This window comes from Saccopteryx bilineata, chromosome 1 (genome assembly GCF_036850765.1).
Source record: "Saccopteryx bilineata isolate mSacBil1 chromosome 1, mSacBil1_pri_phased_curated, whole genome shotgun sequence".
NCBI lineage: Eukaryota > Metazoa > Chordata > Mammalia > Chiroptera > Emballonuridae > Saccopteryx > Saccopteryx bilineata.
This window is the reverse complement of record NC_089490.1, coordinates 391,691,102-391,702,575: the sequence shown is the minus strand read 5'-3', so window position 1 is coordinate 391,702,575 and position 11,474 is coordinate 391,691,102. Positions and strand designations below refer to the sequence as shown.

Below are 11,474 nucleotides of genomic sequence, written 5' to 3'. Positions count from 1 at the left end.
GGGTACCTTATAGTCAGGTAGGAAAGTCATAGGTAGAAGTAAACCAGACTTCTGTGAAGTGAAACATTTGTGCTTTAGGAGGTAACTAAGCTAGAGTTTTCTGCTCTCCTCTGCAGAACTCTGCACACACAAGACACACAGACACATCACTAGCAGTTCCAAAAAAAGACCAGGTATGGTGTCTTAACATCTGTTCTTTATCCTTCCTACAACACCCTTCATTTTATAATTAAAGTTATTGGGGTGACATTGGTTAATAAGATTATATATGTTCCAAGTATACAATTCTCTGATACCTCATCTGTATATTGCATTGTGTGCTCACCACCCAAAGTCAAATCTTTTTCTGTCACCATATATTTGATTTTACCCTTTACTACACCCTACTACCCTTATTTTTTTCCTACTACCCTTCTTTAAAAAGCCATATTGCTAGTCTCTTTGTCCTTCAGTTTTTGGCTTAAAAAGTCACTTTTTCACAAATTCTTTGTTGATATTACTTTTAAAATTTTGAGCTCCCTGTCTTTCCCCAAAACTCCATTTTTAAATTTTTTCTCTGTAAGTGCCATTTGAAATACCATGTACTCACTTGTAGCACCATCCATCTCTGCCCACTAGAATGTGATGCCAGAAGGACAGGGGGTTCTGATGGCTTTGCTCATTTTGCATCTACAGTGCTTAATCACATGCTATGTGAGTTTTCATAAATATTTGTTCCATGAGTATCTCCTTGATTTCCCCAATGACTGGAGAGAGAAGCAGGATAGATATTATTATTCCCATCTACAAATGGGGGAATAAAGTTACTCATGGATAAAGATTATTGTGTTAGCAATAACTATTAGTGTATACAAGAAACTTTCATCAGTATTTACTATTTTTGGTAAGGAAGATAGAGTTGTAAGAGGAATTTGTCACTGTCTAAAAACTACACTAAAATATGTTTTAGTGATTCACTTTGATGTCACCAAAATGAGGCAGATTTTAAAAATATGAAGTGTGAGAGAAAAGACCCAAAAAAGCATCTTAAAAGATAGAGAAAAGAGATTCGGCACTATTTTCGATGTAAAGGAAAGCAAACTTGAGATGTAAAGGTTACCAGAGTCAAGGGGGTTGGGGAAATAAAGGGGAAAGGGTGTCAAACAGACGGTGACAAAAGGAGATCTGACTTTGGGTGATGGGGACACAATGCAATATACAGATGAGGTATCAGAGAATTATACAGTTGAAACTTATATAATTGTATTAACCAATGTCACCCCAATTAATTTAATCAAAAACCCATAGGGATGGTTAATGGTTTTACATAAATACAAGTTGTGATCAAATGACTTAGGTACTAACTATACAAAACTTATTTCTTCTTTAGCAACACATTTTGTCATCAATACAGATTATATTTAAAATATTGCATGACAATTCACTTGATTTGATGAATCTTTGTTTATTCATTTGGCATAGGTTTATGTTTGCAACTGCTGGTGCCTTTTTAAAATTGTGATTGCGGCACTGTCTACATTAGAATCTTTTGAATAACTTAAACACAAAGATATCAGTATCTCACATCAGACTTACCAAAAAGCCTTTCTGTGAACTTGCGTGATGGACAAGCTTCTCGAAGACTTGTGTTGTGCACTGAAGTTCAAGGAGCACTTCATTCTCCTGGGAATATGAAAACTCCATGGAAATACAGAGACAAGTAAACCATTGCATGCAACTCATACTTGCATTCTTACACAATTTTTTTCTTCTTCTTCTTCTTTTTTTTTTTTGTATTTTTCTGAAGCTAGAAATGGGGAGAGACAGTCAGACAGACTCCCACATGCGCCCAACTGGGATCCACCCGGCACGCCCACCGGGGGGCAATGCTCTGCCCACCAGGGGGCGATGCTCTGCCCCTCCGGGGCGTCGCTCTGCCGCGACCAGAGCCACTCTAGCACCTGGGGCAGAGGCCAAGGAGCCATCCCCAGCGCCCGGGTCATCTTTGCTCCAATGGAGCCTCAGCTGCGGGAGGGGAAGAGAGAGACAGAGAGGAAGGAGAGGGGGAGGGGTGGAGAAGCAGATGGGCGCTTCTCCTGTGTGCCCTGGCCGGGAATTGAACCCGGGACTTCTGCACACCAGGCCGACGCTCTACCACTGAGCCAACTGGCCAGGGCTTTTTCTTCTTTTTTTTTTAAAATCCAGTATGTGAATATGTGCTTAGAAATCTCAGTACAAAAACGGGCTAGACATTGTTCTTGCCCCTGGAGAACTAATATATTAGTTAAAGAAGATATGTTATGGTGATATGATGTGTTAAAAAATAAGTTAGGGGTATGATTTTGGGTGATGGGTATGCAACATAATCAAATGTCAAAATAACCTGGAGATGTTTTCTCTGAACCTATGTACTCTGATTGATTAATGCCACCCCGTTAAAATTAATAAAAAAATAAGTTAGAGGTACATACAGTGACTGGAAACACAAAGCAGAAAGGGAGGAATTCAACCTCATGTCTGATAGGCGTGGAGGTATTCTTCATGAAGGATAAACCTTTACACTGTGTTTTACAGGATGAGTAAGAGTTTGAGAGGCAAAAAATAACTGGGAGACAGAGGATGAGTGTAAGTATGGTAATTTATAGGTCTAGCTATATGTTTAGGTGTAGATAAGAGTCTGATATATATTATATAACAGTAATTTATGTAAAGGCAAATTTAATAATGGCTTCACAAAAATACAAAGCTGGTTTATGGTACTATTCATTTTGAATGACATGGGGCTTAGAGAAAAATCATTTCTATAATCAGTAACATGATTTGTATCTGCATGTCTGACCTATTTCCATTTGTTTCAAGTGAAGGCATAGAGTCTCAGAAGATGCCCATGGCAAACAAGAGCGCAGTAACAGAATTCATTCTCCTGGGGCTCACAGATCAACCCGAACTCCAGCCCCTCCTCTTTGTGCTGTTTCTGGTTGTGTACCTTGTCACTCTCTTCAGCAACCTGGGCATGATATTGTTGATCAGACTGGACTCACGCCTTCACACGCCCATGTACTTCTTCCTCACAAATTTAGCATTTGTCGACTTGTGCTATACCTCCAATGCCACTCCGCTGATGTTGACTAATTTCCTGTCGGAGAAGAAGACCATCAGCTTTGCTGGCTGCTTTACCCAGTGTTACCTTTTTATCGCGCTCCTGCTCACTGAGCTTTACATGCTGGCGGCTATGGCCTACGACCGCTACGTGGCCATATGCAACCCTCTGCGCTACAGCGTGAAAATGTCCAGGCAGATCTGCATTTGCTTGGCCACATTTCCTTATGTTTACGGCTTTTCAGATGGCCTCTTTCAGGCCATCCTGACCTTCCGCTTGACCTTCTGTAGATCCAATGTCATCAACCACTTCTACTGTGCCGACCCTCCACTCATTAAACTTTCCTGCTCTGACACTTACATCAAAGAGCATGCCATGCTCATATCAGCTGGCTTCAATCTCTCCAGCTCCCTCACCATCATCCTGGTGTCCTATGCCTTCATTATTGCTGCCATCTTCCAGATCAAATCAGCAGAGGGGAGGCGCAAAGCATTCTCCACCTGTGGTTCTCACATGATGGTTGTTACCCTATTTTATGGGACACTCTTCTGTATGTATGTAAGACCACCAACAGATAAGACTGTCAAAGAATCCAAAATAATCTCTGTCTTCTACACCTTTGTAAACCCAGTGCTTAATCCCTTAATCTACAGCCTGAGAAACAAAGATGTAAAGCGGGCATTGAAGAATGTTCTCAGATGAGATATGGTCACTAAGATGGCCATGCCTCTACTCTCCAATAAACCATAACTCTAAACCTTTGGTTCAAATGTCTTTCCATATTGATGATGAGTTTTGGTATTCTTTATGGATATGTTTCAAATAGCTCATCTAAAAAGCTCAGTTCTTGGAAAAAAAATGAGTGACATTTGTTAGTGTAGGCTCTTGCCTTCAAGGTGTGGTCTTCGGACCAACACAATAGTGTTACCGAAGAGATTTTTAGAAATATGGTATCATATTCTGTACCTCAAATCTACCATATTGAAATCAGTGTTTTAATCAACTCCCAGGTGATTTGTAAACACATTAAATTTGAGGAGCAGTCATCTAGGTGGAAATCTCTCTCAGAGTACCTTGGAACATGGTGTGCTGTGATTGTTTATAATGGTAGGTAGGATAAACATGCTTTCAGCCCAGTTCCTTAAATTTATTTTGCTATTATTATATTATCATCTATCTTTAAGAAACACACTTTTTACTCCAGCTGACTAAGTCAAACCATAAACTATGAGTCATAATAATGGTTTCCTGTTTCTATGCTTATGTATGGTTGGTTTGTGCCTAGGTAAAGAGAGGATGAGAAAGAGCATTCTTTTCCAGATGTGAGTTTGTGACCTCTGAGTTTTAGGGTCCTACTTCCTTTCTCTGACCTGCAACCCTGGATTCATAAACTATGGTCTAGGAAAAGAATGAAAGTTCTTTGTATCACTGGGATTTGAAAAATTTAATGCTTACTGTAGTTTTCTTTTCTGGTTATTTTATTTTATTTTTTAGTTTAGATAAAGAGGGAAGGAGAGACAGAGAGACCGTAATATAGATCTGTTCCAGTATGTACCCTGACTGGGGATCGAACCATCAACCTCTGTGCTTCAGGATGATGTTATAACCAACTGAGCATCCAGCCAAGGCTCTTTTCTAGTTTTTTAAAAAATAAATGTTTGGATTATTGATTTCAGTTTTACTTTTTTTTTGTCATATAAGTGCTTATATATTTCACCTAAACACTGTTTTAGCTGAAAACTACTAATTCTTTATAGTTCAGTTTGCAATATTTTTTTATTTTCCTGGTGACTTTTTCTTTAATTTACAAGTTACTTAAGCAGAGAGTCATTAATGACCAAATATTTGAGACTTTAAAAGATCTATCATTGTTACACATTTGCAATTTAGTTCTTTTGTTGAAGAACTACCTTATAGTTCATCTGGGAAAACATCACAGAAATATCAAATTGCATGAACTATGACATTATTTTATATCTTTATTCATTTTTTTTACTGATATGATGAGAATAAATGTTGATCCACAATGCAAAAATTTCATGAGAATAAACTGACCACACAAAGGAATCTGCTCAAAATGATTGCAAACTGATGCGATCACATTGAACCTATCTCAAGACTCTAATGAGCATGAGTTAACATAAATCGCTATTTCCCTGGAGTTTTCCCTGGTAATTATTTTTTCAGGGTGTGTTGAGATATACTTTGGGGATAAAAGTTCCCAGTTGCAAATTAGTTATAAAGCATCTTCAGTAACTCATTCCTTGGACCATCTGTGTCTCTGAGAAAATTTTTCTTGGGTCAGGTAGGTATGAAAATTCTGAGTTCCCTACTTGCATTTTCTCTTCTTGTTTCAGTTTTGAATCCTCACAAGTCAGAGGCAGGTGACAACAAAAGCAGCCTTGAGCGTTAGCATAATTACTCAGAATTTATTACTTAGATCAGCGTTTCCTCTACATTTACAGAGCTCCTTTTCCATGCTTAGTATTTCCTCTGAGAAACTGGTTTCTGAAAACATGAATTGATGACAAATTCCAAAGTGCTTTAGTACCCTACCAGTGAAATTACTCAATGAAGGTGATTTTTAAGTAGCACAGAACATGTCTTCCTTGCATACTGCTTAGCTTTTGAGGTGCAACAATCTCTGATGCTTGTTGTGGAATGAGATTTATTTTCTTAGCCCACAGAGAACATTTTGAGATGCTCCAGGCTCTTGGAACAATTAAGTTTAGGAAAAGCTGCATATTCTTGCCCCCATTCTCTAGGTTCAAATGCACGTGAACATATAAAAAGTTCTATGACTTCCGGCAACAGAGTAACCCACCTATTCTTCCCCCTCCCAATTCAGAATTTTCAAACTTATTTTCATCATAGACCTGTTTTGTTGCCTGATATTTATTTGTTTCTCTGAACGCAGTTTTGGAAATAGTAATCTAGACACTCAGGCAATAGCAAGTTTAATGTTCATTTGTGCCCCATTTTCTCCATTTCTAATTATACTTGTTCTATCAGTTTCAGGATGCTATAAAGGTAAACTAAAATAGAATGACATAATTGCTTTGTAAAACTGAAGTGGCTGTATGCATGGGAGTGAATACTATCATCAAAATATTGCTTTTTCTTCATAAACTGTAGAGTATGGTTGCTGAACCTATTTACAGAAGAGGGTAAGACAAAGGCAGATTATATTCCAATCTATTTTAAAAATATTATCTATAATAAAAATATTTTATTGTTTTTATTTTCGTCTTTATTAGTTGTTTAATGTAATATGATGACCCAACAGGTGCTACTATACTGCTCACAAAAATTAGGGGATATTTCAAAATGAATATGAAGTGATAAGAAAAGCATTTGATTTTTATTTTTTTTTTATTTTTTATTTTTTTAAATATTTTATTTATTGATTTTTAGAGAGAGAGGAGAGAGAAAGAGAGAGAAAGGGCAGGAGCAGGAAGCATCAACTCCCATATGTGCCTTGACCAGGCAAGCCCAGGGTTTCGAACCGGCAACCTCAGTGTTCCAGGTCGACGCCTTATCCCACTGCGCCACCACAGGTCAGGCCAAGCATATGATTTTTAAAAATTAAATAAGAACATCAAGAAAAGCAAAGGACATGTCAAAAAAAGTTGTTCAATTATGCAAATGAGATACAAAACCAACTTTTATTTCATTGGTGAAAATGCACTATACAAAAAGATGAAAGTACTGGAGTATCTGCACGGTCCCTGATCCCCTAATTTTTGTGAGCAGTATATTTTGGGCATAGCTATACAGATTTAAAGATTAGATGAGTATCTTGATGCCCCCAAAATAGGAGATTTACATTGCTAAGGTCAACATTTTCCAAATGGATTCGTCCTTCCAGTGAGTGAGGAAAAAACATTTTTAGCTATTTATATAAACCTTGATTGTCTAATTATTGTATTATCCTTCCAAAGGACAAAGCTGTATGTTTAAGCCCTGCAAATTCTATTTCAAATTCCTAGGAACATTGGTTCTAATTTATCACAGTAACTTGGGCATAACCCGCATATATACACACACATTGCAAAACAAAACCCATCAAAGACAGAACTAAAGATCTGCTGTCTTGTAGCTTTCAGGACTGTTCATATCTCTGGGCCTGTGATGGGGCTTTTCAGTTTGTTTGCATGCTTGCCACTATTTAAATATTTTATTTGACACAATAGAAAATTCATTCCTGCTTGGAATATCTTTGATTTGCCTTGAAAACCTCCTGTCTCTGCATAAACCATTCTCACTAACTGAAAGTTCTCCCTATACTTGTTCTCCTAGAAAATTCTTTAGTTAAACTTTAAGCTCCTGTTACAGGTTGTTGCTCTTTGATGCTTATCCTGATTCTTGAATGCAATTAGTACCTTTATTCAAATCTTTATTATTGAACTAATCACTTTAATATTATTATTATATTTATTTATTTATTTATTTTTACCCAGACAGAGCGAGAGTCAGAGAGAGGGATAGATAGGGACAGACAGACAGGAATGGAGAGAGATGAGAAGCATCAATCATTAGTTTTTTGTTGCGATACCTTAGTTGTTCATTGATTGCTTTCTCATATGTGCCTTGACCATGGGGCTACAGCAGACCGAGTGACCCCTTGCTCGAGCCAGTGACCTTGGGTCCAAGCTGGTGAGCTTTGCTCAAACCAGATGAGCCCATGCTCAATCAAGCTGGTGACCTCGGAGCCTTGAACCTGGGTCCTCCACATCCCAGTCCGTGCTCTATCCACTCACTGTGCCACTGCCTGGTCAGGCTGAACTAATCACTTTTAACCTTAATTTTCTCTTCATATGTCTTCTTTACCACAAAGTCACCAACCAGCTCTCTCAAGATGAGCTCTGTTCCTGGTTATTGTCATTTCTCTGGCAAAATGACTTGCACACACATAGAGTTCAATGCTATTTGTGTACAGAAGTGATCTCATTACAATGATTAAATTATAATCATTACAATGATTAATTAACATCTTGGAAGCATCACAGAGTCAAAGCAGCTAACTTTTTGAGGGTACTTGGTTCAATCTTTAGGAGCAGCCGAGATACTAGAAATACAGTATTTGATTAGGTTTTATATAAAAAATTAATTCTGATAATTCTTGAAAATTGAAAGGTCTTGAGATCTTGGGATGTGAGCCACGTTATCATATAGTAAAAATTCAGCTGGCTTAAGTGGCTGCTGGCCTGAGTGGCTCCTGACCATAGTCTGGGCACCATTCTCCAGTTCCCTTCAGTTTATTCTTACCCAAACCACCCCACTTATTCTTATGATCTGAATGGCTCCCAGAGGCATTTGGGTTTTGATTCATTATCTTATTTAGTGTATCACTTATGAAATAACACATGACAACGTTAAGAATCCATAATGAAAATATATTCCCTAGACTCCTGGCACAATAATTTCTAATATTTTCCCTTAATTATAATCAACATTATCTGAACTGATATTACCTGAATGTATAATCCTTTTGTTGTAATTAGCACCATCTGAACTCTTTGCTAAGACTAATTCTTTATTAGTTAACTTCTGTTTTACATATTTTGGACATTACAATTCTGTAAGAAATAAGTCTGAACTATTTACATGTGTCGCAAGAAAGCTTAGAGTCCCATTTGTGTTCTACCAGTAGCACAAATATGCCAAATTTTGTTGTTGGCTATAAGCCCCTTAATTGTTTTCTTTGTTGAATGAAAAAAAGAATAGATAAGCAAACAAAACTATGATCTAAATTTTAGTTATTTTTCTTTTACCCATCTATGTCTTTTGCTTTTATTCATATAAACTCTTCTGAATGAAAATATTTTCATCAGTAATTTATATAGGGTTTTATTTCCAAATTTGTTTTTTTTTTTATCTTGGATCAACTCATATAGGGATACTATAATCTCCTGTATTTCATAGATAATGCAGTAAAACAGGTCCCAGATAATTTATTTCAAATTTCTATAATTTGGGGTTCTCTAATACAGCAGGAAATGCAGTTCTTAGATGTTTAATTTCTAAATATGCACATACTGTTAATGATTGTGAAACATTTTCAAGCATAGAGCCTTTTTGTCTGTAACCATTGCTGGGTTCAATGATAAAGTCCATGAATTTATGGTCAATAGCAGGTGGCATTTGGAGGTTCAGTTCATTTTTACACAAATTTTGGGTCATAATTCCTGCATTTCAGAAAAACTTCATGTTACAAGAGCCATTTTCTTAGGGAATCATCTGAATATTATACTCCTAGATAATAGGGGCCATGAACTTCTTAAAAGTCCTAGCTCCTACAGCCTCAGACTCTAATAATAGTTATGTGGGAGGGTGAATGAGAGTGGAAGAAGAGAGAAGGAGAAAGAGAGAAAAGGAACGTATGATGGACTTCTCATTCACTTCTTAATTTATTTTAATTCATCTAAAGTGAGCAACACTGGCACCAAAGAAAATGGTCAGAGAAAATGCCACCTTGGTGACTGAATTCATTCTCTTAGGATTAACAGATCATCCAGAGCTTCAGCTTATCCTCTTCGCACTGTTCCTGATGATCTACCTGATCACTATTGGAGGGAACGTTGGCATGTTGATATTGATCAGGATAGATTCACGCCTCCACACCCCCATGTACTTCTTTCTTGCAAGTTTGTCCTGCTTGGATTTGTGCTATTCCACTAACGTGACTCCTAAGATGTTGGTGAATTTCTTATCAGAAAAGAAAACCATTTCCTATGCTGCTTGTTTAGTCCAGTGTTATTTTTTCATTGCCATGGTGATTACTGAGTATTATATGCTAGCTGTAATGGCTTATGATAGGTACATGGCCATCTGTAGCCCTTTGCTTTATAGCAGCAAGATGTCCAAAAGCGTCTGTATTCGCCTGATTGCTGGTCCATATGCCTATGGGTTCCTTAGTGGCCTGATGGAAACCATGTGGACATACCGCTTGTCTTTCTGCGGCTCCAATATCATTAATCACTTCTATTGTGCTGACCCACCGCTAATCAGACTCTCTTGCTCTGATACTTTCATTAAGAAGACATCCATGTTTGTGGTAGCAGGATTTAACCTCTCCAACTCTCTCCTCATAATCCTCATCTCCTACATCTTCATTCTCATTACTATTCTGAGGATGCATTCCGCTGAAGGCAGGCAGAAAGCTTTTTCTACCTGTGGGTCTCATCTGGTGGCTGTGACTGTGTTTTATGGGACCTTGTTCTGCATGTACGTTAGACCTCCCACGGACAAGTCAGTGGAAGAGTCCAAGATCATTGCTGTTTTCTACACTTTTGTAAGCCCTATGCTGAACCCCATCATTTATAGTCTGAGGAACAAGGACGTGAAACAAGCTTTGCGGAAATTGATCAACAGAAATGTACTTTTGAAATAAAATCACAGTGTGTACCTTTCTTTATAAATTAAAGATATATTTATAACAACTGGATATGACTCTGACTTGATTTGCAGTAAACCAATTTTAAATTGGTGATTAAAAAAACTCTAAAATAAGGATAAAATATAAAAGACATAGGTATACAAGATTTGTAGTTTTATACAAGACAGGTGAGCACATTGGATATGTAAAGGGGTAGGAGTTATATCTGTAGGTATGGGTCACAGTTTCTCTTTCTTTTATATACATTTTACATTTGTAACTTTATATATCACTTTTGATCATAAAAATTACACATTCTTAGAGTAAAATATTTGATCTCTGGAAGAGTATAAAGAGAGTAAAATATATCCTTTCTCCCTCTATCTTGAATTTTTATTCTCATTTCTCAAAATTACCACTATTAACAGTTTCCTATGTGTCCAGAAAATTTCTATATATCTACAAAGCAATGTAGTGTATGGTTATATACATGCACACATATACAAAATCACAAAATTGTGAATATACATGTTGACTATAATGAGCTAATTTTTAGTAAATTATAATTCTGTAGCATTTATGAGGTAGGGGTTTCAATCCCATGGTCTAGAGAAATGTGACTATAACAGTTGATGAGACTTGTTCTCACCTTTAGGAAAAAGAACTTAGGATAACATACCTATGTCCATGTCTGACATCTATTTCTTTCTTTCCACTTATGAGAGTTACTTTCATTAAGACACCTTCCTCCTTTTGTCATACAAAAACAAGAACCTCCAGACAATCATTTGTTCTGGACATAACTCCTGAAGCAGGTAAAGAATAGCTCTTAAAAAGATACATGCCTGTGTCAGAAGGAATTGTGATTTCTATAGAGTTTATTAGTGTCATTTTAACTTCCTGGGGTCTGAGATTTTATGCCTTCCCTTATCTCAGTCTATTAATTTATTTTTCAGGATGAGAAAGATATTTGCCATTTGTATTATAGTTCGAATTTTACCCACAATTGTCCTTTGT

At 37.0% G+C, this 11,474-nt stretch overlaps 2 protein-coding genes across 2 annotated transcripts; both read left to right on the top strand.

Moving 5' to 3' along the window:
* The first annotated feature begins 2,860 nt into the window (after positions 1-2,860).
* LOC136320808 (olfactory receptor 5M11) lies at positions 2,861-3,781 on the top strand. Its single transcript, XM_066253957.1, has one exon. It carries the CDS (start codon positions 2,861-2,863, stop codon positions 3,779-3,781), a length of 921 nt encoding a protein of 306 aa, XP_066110054.1.
* Positions 3,782-9,524: 5,743 nt separating this feature from the next.
* Positions 9,525-10,472, top strand: LOC136320806 (olfactory receptor 5M5). Its single transcript, XM_066253955.1, has one exon. The coding sequence runs from the start codon at positions 9,534-9,536 to the stop codon at positions 10,470-10,472; it is 939 nt and encodes a 312-aa protein (XP_066110052.1). The 5' UTR covers positions 9,525-9,533.
* Positions 10,473-11,474: the final 1,002 nt, after the last annotated feature.